This window comes from Pseudopipra pipra, chromosome 1 (assembly GCF_036250125.1).
Source record: "Pseudopipra pipra isolate bDixPip1 chromosome 1, bDixPip1.hap1, whole genome shotgun sequence".
NCBI classification, from domain to species: domain Eukaryota; kingdom Metazoa; phylum Chordata; class Aves; order Passeriformes; family Pipridae; genus Pseudopipra; species Pseudopipra pipra.
The window spans coordinates 85688547-85703475 of record NC_087549.1 but is presented as its reverse complement, the minus strand read 5'-3'; the positions used below and the strand labels follow the sequence as shown (position 1 = coordinate 85703475).

The following is a 14929-nucleotide window of genomic DNA, read 5'->3' as shown; positions in this document are numbered from 1 at the left end:
AGACATGAATGCAGAAGATTAAAATTGATGCACACAAAATATGTTTTTGGAATACATTTAAAAATTGACGCTTTTTTTAAATCTTAAGGCTAGTCTTCATTATAGAAAACATATTTACAAAGAAACTGTTTTCCAGTTTACCACAAAAAGGGTAATTGGGCTTATCCATGCTAGTGGTGTTCTAAGTATTTAACAGCCTAAGGATAAGGCTTACTGTCTGTCCTTCAGGCCAAAAAATACTGAAGCAAGAGCCAAATACTTCAAGTTTAGCACATAAATAAAAATTATGTCATTTTACTAGCACTAGCTCCAGCGGACATTAAAATCATCAGCACCTTTCAAAACAACTCCAACTTAATTGCCCAAATAAGGACTTAAAAGCCTAGATGGACATAAAAGTAAAATTCTGGCCACTGAAGAGCTTCACTTTACCTTCAGAAGATAAGAAGAGTTTCAGTTTATGTTCAGTAATACTAATCTTTTAAATTTTGATTGTAAGCTACCTGTGCTGCTTTTTAATCACAGTATTTACTGTCTTTATAATACTTAAGTATTATTTAAAATAATATATAAAATAAGAATGCCCCCTACACTACTGAACAAGCCAGCTTCTACTAAAATTTCTAAATAGCACTAAAGTTACAAATACAGGTGGTAAAAGAGGAAAATGATTCCACTGTTAATTTTTGCATTGATCAATTTTTATTCTCTCTCTCTTTTTTTTTTTTTTTTAATTAATAACCCATTAAGGGTTTGCTTGACATCTGCTGTCAAAAGGGTATTTCTGCTATGGACAGGGGATGTGGTTTAGACATGAAATGGCTCCCAGCTGCAAGAATTCTTCTTCCAGATGTACAGTAAGCAAAGGCAATGGAAGAGAACCAGCTGCTAGGATAACAAATTGAAAAGGCCCTTTTGACACAAGCCTTGCTGGCCTGTCTGATCTAACAAAGATGGATCATTCATTGCAAGGTGAATAGAATCTCAGTGTGGCACAGAAGAAAGAGCAACATGGTTTAAGCATACATTTATCTCCTTCACACTACGTATAGCTGCTGCTACTCTGGCACAGAAAAACCCTGCATAGTTTTTTACAATATCTGGAGAGCTGTGCATCATACTCAGCTCTGCAAAAATAATACTTTTTTCCAGCAATAAGAACTAAAAAGAAAATAAAAATCACAGTGACTGAACTAGCATATTCCTGTTTGGAAAGCTGGCTTCATTTTCGGAACTTTAATAGGTTGAATATTTTGCAACCCAAAAGGCAGCAAAAAGATCACACCACAACCATATCAGTCTTTTCATTTACAGTTTTAGTTTCTAATGGGTATTAACAGGTAGCTTATTTGCAACACCATTACATGGTACCTACCTCACAGATTTAGGTCACTGAAAGAATTACCATCAAAGGTATTGGCAAAAGTTGTTTTAATATGAATTTGTAAAAGTGTGACCTAAAGTTTGCAAAAACCTGTTAGGAAATGAAGGCTTTCTCAGCCAGTTTGATGAAAACTGGATGGGAATCCTCATCCATTTTAGTTCAAAGGATCATGAAACCTACTAAGCCACTATTAAAGTCTAAGCAAACAACCACTGGCCACACAGAAAACAGGCTTAACTTCCATAGCTTGTATCCCTGATACTCACATTAAGAATTCCGTTGCTTAACTCATTTTGGCTATCTGCCCAGTACCCCAGGCAAATTTTAAACTAAACCTCATTTATTTACATTTATTTTCATGTAATTTTACGTCATTATATTCTGCATGTTTCCTGCACTCAAACAAGTCAGTCTGGGAAGCATAAACCATAGTGAAAAACTACAATTATGTCCTAATGATAGAGGAATTGCAAAATAAAGTTAAAAATTACTAATATGTAAAATCTTAATTGAAGGAAGCCATTTAGTATTCAGGTACCAGACTTAAAAGTCCCTAGACTCCCACAAATCATAAGTTTAAAGTTCAGAAGCAGCAATTCAGACTTTAGCCAATACAAGGCATAAAATACTAGCATACAATTCAGTTTATAATTCAAATATCTCTTATTAGAGATTTAAGAAGTACTGTTTTGAGTGAACATATGCTCTTCTCTGTTAACTTAATATTCACGGCCTGAAAAAATGCTCCTTTTCCAGTCTATTCAGTCTCAAGCATCTCCTTCTCTCTAACATATCTACATACTAAGTAACTGCAGCAATCTCTATTTACCTACTTCAGGTCCTTCCAGGGGACAAAACCAGCAGGATGTGACCGGATTCATAAAAGGAATTCATCTATGCTTCAGGAAATAACTTCATAAAACACAATAAAAAAGCACAACTTTCTATTCAGTGAGTAAGGCAGATTAATTTTTTAAGTTTTTTATTTAATGTAACAAACCTAGATATTTACATCAGCAGACCTAGAGCTCCAGTCAGTTGCACATGGGTCCCATATCTACAGCTGCACCTTTAATGGAAGAATCTGACCACCAGAGAAGCAGGAGAGTGGTTTAATATAAGGAGAGGAGTATGGGAGCTTTATGATTTGGGTATACCTTGTACTGCCTCACGCTTTTACCGACTTTGTCTATGCTATTTGGTCTCTTTGTCTTGGCTACTCATGCTTCAGAGCAGGAGAAATTTTGATCTGCTGTCATATCTGCATTTTCACTCACTCCTTAAAACCCGTGGGCTTGGATTCAAACAGTTTCACATATGAACATCATCTGCCTGTACTTTTTTACCTCATAATTGAGGAAGGTCTGCTATGGCTACAGGGAGCAAGAAATAGATAGGCTAAAGGCAACAATGGGTGAGTAACAACAGCCACATCTTAGCACATAAAGAAATGTTAACCTACATAATGCAAGACTAATCAGCAAACCAACAGGGTTGTTTAGACTGAGGGGAAACAGTATGTTCACATGCACACAGAGCTATTCCTCAAGAGAAATAACAGACCCCAAAGCACTGCTGTAAAGTACATCACACACAGGACTTGAGAGAATCCCCCATCCTCCTTGTAGTCACAGAAATAAATGCAGCCAATTAACTAATGATCAGATTACTGCATCTATTATGATTAATAAATGTCTATTAAAATCAAAGGAAAGATCCAATTGAATAATTTGCTGTTGGTAGTTGTCAGCTTTTTAAGTCACACTGCCAAATTATTTGACAAAGCTTGGCACAGCTTGATATACCCTTTCAGTTTTCGGAAATAGTATTAACACAAGTGGGATTAACTGAAAACAGACAGTATTTTAAACATGCAAGACTTCTGCTAATCCCTGAAAAAAATTCTGAAAGAGAACTCCAGGATCATTACAGCTCTGTGAACTTGCCACGGTTTCTTCTTTCGGGTTCCATCAGAGATTGTACTATGTTATGGTACTATGATACTTTGTACTTTCAGGACATCATTACAACTGCTGAGTATTTATACAAAATGGAATTAATCTCTAGTAATATCCAAGCACAGAGGTTTGTTTTTTTAAAAAACTTTTCATGTTATAGTACTACTGAGACTGAAGGATTCACACACTCAGATGAAAAATAGATATAAACCCAAACCAAACATTTATTTAAATACATCTCTAATACACAATTTTCTGATAGCTCCTTCCAACGGCATCTAAATTAGCTCACTCTTCTCCTTCAACTAGGACACCCTTGAAAGTGCAGCTATTAATAAGAGGACAATTATTAGATGAAGATCCCACAGAGGATATAGAAAACTAGATTTAATTCTTGTCAGTACTGGGGATTTTTCCTGACTGCCATGAGTATTGGCCTGGATGAGATAGGAGAAGATGCTATTTCTGTATAAGAAAATGAACTTATTTCAATTGTGATGACTAATGAATGAGTCAGCCTACTAGTTATGTGGAGACAACTGGAACAATTCTGTCCCACAGAATACACTGTTGGTTTATCATATTACTGACTAAATTTGGAGTACATTCTCTTCAGAATTCACTTAGGATTGTGATAAAATAATCGCAAACTTAACCCCTCCTTCCTGAACACATCATGGCCAGCAAATAAATTCTTTAGAGATTATTTACTATTTGACAATCAGCTACAAAGATCCTGTCCAGAATGCCTAATGGTTTTCAAAAAAATAAAAAAAACAAATCCCACAACTTATCCAGGTAAGAAAAAGCAAGAGACTCTTGTCTAATTCCAAATGCACTTCAAGTAGTAAAATTCATGTGTAGTGACTCAAAGCACAGTTCTGTGTGAAATCTAATAAAATAGCAGCAAAATGCTTTGGCACAAGCTCAGTTGAAAGCTGAAAAATTGTGCACAAATGCAAAAATGGATACAATCTGCTACTGAGGTTTAAGTTTACTACGCTGAAAAGTTTTGACTTAGGCAATTTGAATGCATACATTCAGTTGGCAGAAGAACTAAGGTAAGAATAGCCAGAAATAGTTGGTATGCTCAAGGTGGAACTATAATCGTTGTCTAGTTATTCCAGCATATGCAATATGAAGACTGCCATCTGCTAGAAACCATTTTCATTACCCCTGTCAAAAAGGGAAACCTAGAAAAAAAATTAACGCCCTTCTCATTGGAGAATCAGCTTTATGACTCACCTCTTCCTTCAAATGCTTGATATACAAAAAAAAAAAATCTTTCTAGGAAGCCGGTGTTAAGTGGAGGAATTAAATGTTTGAAAATTAATTAATATTTTCTCTTAAAAAGAGCCTATGAATTTATGAACATATAAATAACATTTGTGACTTGTTGAAATTGATTATATGCCCCACAGTCTTGCATAACCAAATTGATATCCATGAATAAAACCCCACACTTTTCCTGTTTGAGAAGTATACATCTGTTAAAGTAGATTAAAATACATTCCATGTCTCTGATCACAATCAGCATTGTTCTACTTGGCAGTCAAAACCAATCTTTCTGAGTTTTCTTTTTTCCATCTCCCATCTGGTGTATGCCAAAATTAAAGATCTATGGAAAGGAAAAATCAAGCTTAGCAACTTTCCTTTGTCCTACTAGGTACTAAGTGAGAAGTTAAATCAACTAAGATTGATTCTTGAGAATTTTAAAATCTGTACAAAACCCTACAATCAATAAGGACCACATAGAAGGTTGGAAGAAAACTATTGAAAGTTGATGAACTTTTTAATAAAAGTCATATTAGCATTTCTTTCATACATGCATAAAATACTAACTATTGATACATGCATTTGCTGGGCATTCAAGTTTTTTAAATTCCCTCTTTTGTGAGCCAAACAAAGCTGCTAACATAATAGCCCCTTTGAAAGTAAGGCTGAGGTAAGCAGATTTGTTGCAAGAAAAATACCAAAAAGGCTGAGATTTTTCAAGATAAATCTAGGAATTTACACACGTTTTCCACTCATTCACTGGAGCCTGCATATCAAAATTATATAGACTACCAAAACAAAAGTCTTGAGCACTAAGTATCTTCATGTCCTTATTTTTCTAGCTAAGAAGCTGAGAGATGCCTATACAACAATTTGCAAGCAAGAGGAGAAAACTTAGAATTATTAAACATGGCTGGTTTTTTGCTCCTGATAACTGTATCTTGTGAGGCTGGTGGTTTTGATGAGAAGACAGAGAGGTTCTGCAAACGTTCTGAATTTTGACTGAGAGGCCAGGAAAACAATTTGGTATTCCAGCTGGTTCCACTGCACTTCACACCGTGTAATGGAACAAAGATAGCCTGTGCACACTTTTAAGCTAAAACTTACTGATGTTGCTGCCATATGTGATGCACCCTGTGAACTCTATACCTAATGTCACAACCTCTGTGATGGAGTTCAAGCCTCCTGCAGCAATTTTACAGCACATTTCTGCTGCAGCTCCAAATCAGTAAAATTTTTGCGGTTTCTGAGAATAAAACACCTTATTTGGTTTGGGATATGCATGTACTAACACTATATGTGGGAGTTACCTATAAGCCAAGGGATGCCAGATTCCAATATGCCTATTCATTTCAGAACTAGCAGCAAATTCTGTAAGACTTCTTGAGAAACAAGGCACTGCTTCTAATTTTCTAACTTGAAAATCCAATTTTCAGATTTTACTACAGATATGTCAGGCCAACAGCCTTACACCTATTCTCTTTTGTATATATGCTAATGTTAACTTGTAGCTAAGTTGCTGCCATACCTGAAAGCAATACCCACTTTGAGGAGCAATGCTGGCAAAGACATGGCTATGTACTCATATTGGTCTTAACATAACATTGTCTAAATATCCCATTTGTCCAGCTCACAGATCTGTGCCCAAACACTGTAACCTGAATTTTGAAACTGCACACAAAGAACAAGAGAACACCATATTATCATTCACAGCATATCAAGAAATGACACATTATTCCACTGTGCCCCAATTTCCTGTGTATCTATTTACTAACAGTATGTCTTATGACAAAGAAATCTAACTGGCAGATTCAGAGAACAATCCAAACTTCATGTGACCTCAAAGAAATATTTCAAGAGGACAGTAAACTACAGATAAATTATTGAAATTTAATGTTTTTCCCATGTAAAAAGCTTAGAAGTTATAAGTCAAACAAAAAGAAAACTCCAACTGCTGTTTTGGTTTTATAATAGAATAAAGAAAAAAAACAAGTCAGCATTCAACTTTGTAGGAAGCTATCAAAACTGATGGGAAAAAACCCAAATATCATCTGTACTTGTCAAATAAAAGGCAATGCCAAAGTCCTAAATGTCAAATAGATATATATATATTTAAAATAAAAATGTGTCCTTGCCTTTTTGTTCTTTAACATAGCTCTCCTTACAGTTGTGCATGAGCTGCAGAATCCACTGATGTTGAGCACCAATGCACTGCCAAGCCGGGTCCCCAGGCGCATGAAGATCAGAAAGATATCTGTAAAACCCAGTCCAAAAATCACAGCTCTGACTTAACACACTGAAGGCCTCATTAAAATAGACCTAAGACGTACTAAGAAGTATTTTTTTCTACATAATTTTAAAAATTCAAGAACAGTTGTTAAGATGTGCTCATACCCACTGCATTCTCCCTTCCTCGTTTAGTGAGGCAAAATTCCACCAAAAAAACCTTATAGAAATAAAACCATATATTGTTAATATCATATTAATATGCATTTTCAGTTGTGCCTCGAGTAAAGTATGTGGGAAACCAAACTATTTATCTGCAAGGTTGTAGCTTAGCGTTTCATATTTCACTTGGAACCAGTGATGACATCTCAAGCACATAAAATATGGTATTTTTCTTCCTACTGTATATGTTCTGATTGTATCATCATGCAATCTTAACAAGTAATTACAGAAAGAATTAATTTCTGGCAGGTCATTAATTTTAGCACATGCATGCAACAAACAAATGTAACCCGAACTACTGGTTTAGCTTTTTTTGTTTGTTTTGGTCTGGTGTTTTTATGTATGCACATGGTCTGAAAAAAAGAGGAGGAGGGAGAGATTACAAAAAGGATTGGAGCTTCTAATTTGCAGAAGCAAAACACCATCTGTCTTTAGGGAGAGAGGAGTATTAGAAGTCAGCTGCTGTGGTTTCAAAGAGTACACCGAAGGAATATAGTCTAATGTATAGCATTCAAGACTATCTAACAACAGTACTTTCAAAATAGTACTTTCAAAAATAGATGTAGCTGCTCTACTACTTAAGGCATTCCATTATATTCTGCATTAATGAGATGCAGGACAGATTAAAAAAATTCAAGAAGCTTAACATGAAGTATACTGATATATTACCTCAAGCAGTGCCGGGAATGTTTTACTCCCTCACAAAAGCTGTATTACTACAATAATACCTAATGTTAATTATGACTGTGTTGCAAAATTCTGTCTTTGCCAACTGTCTGCAGTGCTTGAACAAAAAATAAACTGTCAAAGTAGGATTGGTTGGACGGATGAGAAAATTACACAACTAACCATTCTGACAGGGTGACATTTATCGATTACGAGCTCAAGTCCTTCGTCAATGTTAAGAGGGACTTCAGTCTTCTCTTAGGCACCAAATAAAATAACAAAATTATCACTGGTCTTGAAAGAAATATACCTACTTGGCTGTTAAGTGCTATGGTAAACTATTCCTGGACCGTATAAAATAATTAACAATGTAAATACCATAAGACAATGAGAGGAAAACATGAACTGAAGCTTAATTATAAACACCGAATATCTGAGGGAGAAAAAATCACAGTATTTCAGGTCTTGCTCAGCCTTAGACTTCAGAGACATACAAAACAAATGTATCAAGGAAGAAAAAACATCACAAAAATAGCAGGGTTTATCCAATTTTAAAATTAGGATTTTGTTAATTTCTTTTTAGCTGAAGTGCTCTGAAGAAAACTTATTTCACACCCTGCCTCCAGAAAATTTACACTAGTATAGCCACCTTAGCATATCTAGAGTAGTGAAACTAATTTAATCATTTTGTAGGCTGGGATTCTGTCAATTTATTAGAACTAAATTATTCCACATTTGTTCACTCCCTGCTCTCCCTCATTATATTGTTCTACATGTGGAATACATTTGGTAGTTACATTAACACAGTCTATTTTAATGTAGACCGGGATGCTTTTAAAGATTCAATACTTCAAGGTAAGGGGCTAGCAAAAAACTAAAAAGCAACCAACCCAAAAACTAAATGCACCACAAACCCAATCAAGAAACAAAAAAACCTCCAAACAACCAAAAAAAAAAAAAAAAAAACAAACCCCAAACAAAATCCAACTAGAATCAGCCACATGTACAACTACGATTCTTTCAAAGAATCCTTAGAAAAGGTAAAAATGGTTTAGATAAAGCAGTTGCTCTTTATACTTTTCAAGACTGATAGAGAAAGGAAATAGCAGTGACTTCTTCATAGACAGAAATGCTTAACTATTCATCTCAAAACACAATTCCAATAAATAGGTAATATTTATAAAGTATGCAAAAGCATGAGAAGCACTCTACATAAATGCACACAGGTCATTGTACTCAAACTCACACAACATAAAGGGACCTAAGATACCAACACCGCACTTGGTCCTATGTGACTGGGCCTGGTGTGCACACAAAACATTGAAGACCTCGTGCAAGTGCCAGAATTTTACAAATCCTTCCCACAAAGCACATTTAGTCCACATCTTTTAAGGTAACTGAAAAAAGCAGTGAAGTTGTCAAGACACACTAGGAGCCCTAGCAGCATCCATGCCTCAAAAGATTTCTAAATAAAGCCATCAGATGTTTCAGAGCACTCTAAAGTTTGGCACCAGGCATCATAAGATTCACATCTACCAGCAGAAAGTCCGTCCAACTTGTCTCAGTATCCCTACAAGACACTTTGATATCAGCTTTGTGAAAAACGGAAAATCTAGAAATGTTAATGAAAACTTGGGAACCAGTTCATGTTCATGAAATATTAAGTAACTTCATTATTTAGCCTGAGCAGTAAAAGAGCCAAATTCGAATGACAGTCTGGATTAAAATCTCCCTGTTATCTGACTCAGGAAGATTCCATTTCAACACTGGCCAAGCTAAAGTGTAAGAAAAATAAATAAGGAATCTATTTTGAGGCATGCAAACTGCAAGTAATCATTTCAAACATAGCTTGCAATATGATGCTTTAGAGAGAGCAACAGAATCTAAACATGCCTTAAAGATTTTAAAAAAATTAAATTCAAAACTCAATTATGCTTCATTATTCTCATTCAAGAACTGTTTTTCAGTCATTCAGCAAAAAAGTAACATTCCATTGCCATTGTTTATATAATCATAAAATCTCAAAATACTCTACTTACAGCTTTAAAATCAGTATTTAAACCACAGTAAAACTACTCACTAACATATTTAGGAAACATTTAAATACACATCTAACACCATATGTCTGATGAAGGCACCAGTCAAATGATTACCTTATATAACGTTTCTGATCATGCAATGTTGATGGAGTTTCAAGCAGCTTATCCAACAAAAGTTCTCGTAAAGCTTCAATTCTGGTTTCAACTTCTGCATAATCTAGGAGTAGGGAGCGGAAACAAAACCAATGTGTCCCTCAGCAGGGCTATGAACTGAAAATTACATTATTTTCATAGGATATCAGACACTTCTGGAGTTAACGTGGAAATCAATATAATTCATTTTATAATAACAAGCCACATCTGAAAATTTTGTACATGACAGTCCTACAAAAACCAGAAAATTAGACTTTCAAGTCTTTCAACAATATGCCAGTGAGAGATACCCAAAGTCACATTTTAATTACTGTACATTTTTTATGTCCAGTAATACCAAGCCTGAATAAATAAATTAAATTGGCTGTGATTTCATGTTGTGGGATATACAACTCACTCAGAATACTTGCCAGAAATACTGTGTAAACGGTTCCTATAAATCCATAATTTGTATGGATAGAAATTCATATCAAATCCACATAAAGCTCTTTAGTCTACTAGGTGCTTTTTAGCCTATAAGTTAAAAAAACCCACCAAACCCATTAAATAACAGAGCACATATCTTACATTTTTTGAATACTTGAACCTCTGTCTTTCCAAAGAGGGACTTGGCTTTTTCATAGTCATTAATAACCACATCATAATCGCCCTTAAAAACAAAACCAAGAATTTATATTTGTCAAGAAAAAGACTAAATTCAACAGATTCCTTTCAGCAAATAGAAAATTATTTTTAAAGGATTATACCTTCTGGATATTTCTTTCAATATTTAAGGGAAGGTTGAAAAGAAATTTAAAACGCTGAAGAACATTAAGCGCGTTTCTCGTTGAATCAGCTTTGTCCTTGCGACCCAGCACTTCTTGAAATAAGGTATCTGCTGTGTTACTGGCTCCTATTTCAAAAAGGATGACAATAAGAGAAAGTAGAGTAAGTAATCAGTTGAAATCATGAACAGATTTTCTTCATTTTAATGAGTTATTCAAGTTTTTTAGAGCAAATGAGTAATTATTGCTGATTTTCATACTTTTTTGTTTAACTGTGTTAACATTTTACAACTGCTGAAATACTATTTCAAAGGGAACCACTTAGCATTTTAATGTGGTAAGACCCCTGTGCAATTAAAAACAATCACTCTTTCCTATTTCAAATGCTTAGCTTTTGCTGCAGATATTTTATAGTTTGCTTTGGCTCCAGATGTACATTTTACAACCAAATTATGCATCTCAGGATATGGAAAAAGCATTAGAAAGTTTTATTTTTTAAAAAAATACAATTCAATTATGATATTAACTATCATAGCTTTAAAAGCTATGACCAGGTTTTGCAAATAATTTTTCTGTGTTTTCAAATCAAGTCTTAAAAATTCTTAGCAATATTTGATATTTAAGTGAGTCTCTAAAAAGTACCAACGATTAAGATAGGGACAGTGTCATGGCTGAAAAAAGTCTAAGTAGCTGGTCACTGTAACAGAATTGCCTTTGCATTGCATTAAAAGTCTTACTGGCTTCATTACACACAGGATCAAGCCTTGCTCAACAATTTCATGCATTTAAGTCTCTATACTATCTGCAGATACTCTTCAGTAAATACATTAAATATAGCCCTAAAACCTTTTCTATCCAAACTAAAAAGCATTCCATTTTCTAATGGAGATTATTTTCTAACACAGAATAATAAAATTACATTTATGGTAGAGAAGATTTTCATCGCATGTGAATATTTGCATTTTTCAACTTGTGACTTACTTTTAATTAACCAAAAAAAAACAAAAACAAAAGTGGAACTGTTTTAGCCTTTTTGATCGTTGCATGTAGAAGTTTCTACATTATCTGGTCTAGTGACTATACTTTAAGCAAAGATGAAAAAAATTACATCAGTCTCACTGGGTGGCTTGCATGCCATTTTCTCTAGTCAACACTGTGGGTGGCCCGCTCATGTTAAAAGTAGTCTTTGTAAAATAATTGTTATATCTAAATAATGTTTAAACTTTGTTGAAATTTTGAAGCCTTGATGTAAAAAAAGTTTTGTCAGGACAGCTATTTCTACTGCATACTATTCAGTATGCACTTTAATCCATTAAGGAGAAATGCACAATGAAAACAGCTAGCTGGACATTTAAATACAGACCACTGGTAAAGTATGATTTTTCTCAAGGTTATAAAAAAATGCTTGTTTTGTAAATCCTTCCAGTAAGTTAACATTTGCTTTGTCTGAATTCATATGTTTCTTGTGCTTTCTTTTAACAACCCAGAAGCAAAGTACTGTATCTGAGAAATGAAGTTATATTCAAAAAGTTGTTGGTTTGGTTTTTTTTTTAAAATCCAATGCAAACCTCTTAAAGAGGTAATTGACAACTGCAGGAAAAGCACAGTGATTTCTATCTTCATCTCTTTATGAATTACTTTGCTGTATAAATCCTTATTTCAGGTAAATGATTTTACTTTTTTTTTCCTAATGGTACTTTTTCTGTTTTATAAAGAAATCGAAATATATCAAATTACCTACTAATGTCTTAATGAAATTCAAGACTTCATGCAAGTCTATCTTTTTAGAATTAAAATATTGTAAAATTTCTTCCCTCCTCATCCCTCCAAATCCTTTCAACATTAACAATCTTTATTTTCTTGATTACTGATGAACAATCTAAACCTAAACAACCCATGGACAAAGTTCCAGGTCTTATATTGACCAATTATGTTTTCAAAACAAATGATTCATCTACAGTGCATGAATTTTTTACTTCAAAATAAATCTCTAGTTATCCAACAATGTCTGTCACAGAGCCTGACAAAAACATCACATAATGAAATTTGATTGACCTCCTTTAATGTGCAATTCTTCATTAAATTCATTATAGGACAAAATATGTTTTAAATAACATATATTTAACAGCTTGTTTAGCAATTAAATTTTGCAAAAACTCCAAACATTTATAATTCCACCTATAACACCAAACTGTGCTTCTACTACCCCATGTCATTTCACTTCAATAATTTGGCAACCTCTTAACATACATTCAGATGCTGTGGAAAACATCCTTATTTTTAGGAGTTTGTAACCAAGCTCACACAACACCAAATGTCTCCCCAAACATGCACCTATAGCCCATAAAATGTAAAATTTGACTAAAGAATTGATGTCATGTTTGAAAGCAGGCCCTGTTACTCATGGATTATGGAAGCTTTTCAATGGTCAGACAAGAAACAAAGCTTTGATCCCAAACTACTTTGCATAATGTTATTTACTCTTTTTAAATCCTTGTATTCCTACTTCCCTGCCTCCCACCCATCATGACTTGCAAAGTATCATGAGGAAAAGCAGCCAATTCTTTTCATAGCAGAGCCAAACTTAAAAACACTCTGAAGTGTCTGGCACAAGTTCCTCTACAGATCCAGCTTGAAATACAGTCTGCATTGTCTACATACGGAGTTTGGCCACCATTTATCGAATGAAACAGTAATTATACATTGTAGGTAAATTTGTCTCATATTAGTGTATATGGGAAAAGATCACAAACCAACATTTTTGATTTTTTATTTAAAATCTTTCACACAATTTTGTACGAGGGAAAGTGCTCTCCAAGGAATCTGTGCTTGGTGCATGACATGGCATATATACAGAGCACTGAGAATTGTACTGGAAAATTTCAGCACATGCTTCTTACTTCTACCGTAGATGTACCAAATATCTTACACAGACACACGCTACAGTCTTTTTATAGTGGTGTGACATTTTTTTGTGATTTTTTTGGTAATTTTTTAAATTTTTGGTGGGTTTGTTTTTTTCATTCCAGAAAACAAGATGAGGCAATAACAATGTTCAAACTATACCTTTATTGTGAGCATTAATGAATCTCTACTGAAACGAGCTAGAGCTGTTCACAAAACCTTCTGCTTTCTTTGTGCTCCCCACACAGACACACATACAGTCACTGCTTTCTTCACACAAGACAAGAAAAACAGTGAACTTCCATGTCACTTTCTTGATTTCATAAAACACACTCAGACTTTCCAACACTGAGTCAGCTATCTGCATGTCATTCCTGCTTATTGATACAGCACTAAGGGAAACATCCCTTCCTCTGTGAAAAAAATCACAATGAAACAAAGTAAAATTATCTTGGCAGAAGTCCCAGAATGAAAAAAAAAAAAAAGTAACTTTTTTGATCTGATGAAACACATGCCGAACTGCAGCAAATTCAAGCCATCTCTCTCAATGCAACCTTAGAGCTAATACAGAAAAACAGAAAAGAAAGTACTGACAGCTTTTCAAGGTTTCTAGAAAAGAATGCTTATGCCAAATAGTCTAAATGCCAACACTTTAAGTGGAAATGATCCTGTTAATAGACCTTGTTATTGCAAACAGCTTATATTTGGGTTTTTTTCTGCTTTTACTCGAACTTTTTACAATCCTGGTATTTAGCTCTGCTCATCCTTCTACAGTTCTGTCTATCCATATAGTTCCTCTGTTTCCTTTGTCCACTCAAAATTGAGATACCACCAAAGTTAAATGATTTATCATGTCTTTACTTTGATATTTATTCTGTTATCACTAACAATGACGAAAGTCATGGAAAGAGCTGCTACTTATTTCAAAAGGTGTATTATCACACCATAAACCCATACTATCAAACAGGGAAGGGCACAAGAGGCTGTACTGTTTTCTACTTTCTACCATATCCCTAGGAATATATTAAAGCTTGTTAGAAAGTCCAAAATCCATAAATAGTTGCTGCTGGAAGGACAAAACTTACTGTTCAGTACATTCTCCAGTTTTTGCGTCATGGATCCTTCTACTTTTTCCGTTCCATCTGCTTCCAGTTTTTGATGGATTGCTGGAATAAAGTGTCTAGTTAAAATGCAGAACATTTTAATAGGTGGGAATACATTACGTCAAAGTGACACTTCTAAACATTTTTAAAATTAAAAATAAAGCGTTATTTTTCTTTTTAGACATGCAAAAATACAAACATGCTTCATAGCAGCAGAGACTATGAAGGGCTAAGA

At 34.4% G+C, this 14929-nt stretch overlaps 1 protein-coding gene across 1 annotated transcript in view; it reads right to left on the bottom strand.

The window, feature by feature from the left end:
• The window catches only part of EXOC2 (exocyst complex component 2), a 124492-nt gene that overhangs the window by 65572 nt on the left and 43991 nt on the right, over positions 1–14929 (bottom strand). Inside the window, exons 7-11 of the mRNA XM_064663041.1 lie at positions 14677–14757; positions 10670–10815; positions 10491–10572; positions 9885–9987; positions 6753–6871 (exon numbers count right to left, since the gene is read on the bottom strand). Of these exons, the coding sequence (XP_064519111.1) occupies positions 6753–6871; positions 9885–9987; positions 10491–10572; positions 10670–10815; positions 14677–14757 (531 nt within the window). The remainder of the gene's footprint in view (positions 1–6752; positions 6872–9884; positions 9988–10490; positions 10573–10669; positions 10816–14676; positions 14758–14929) is intronic.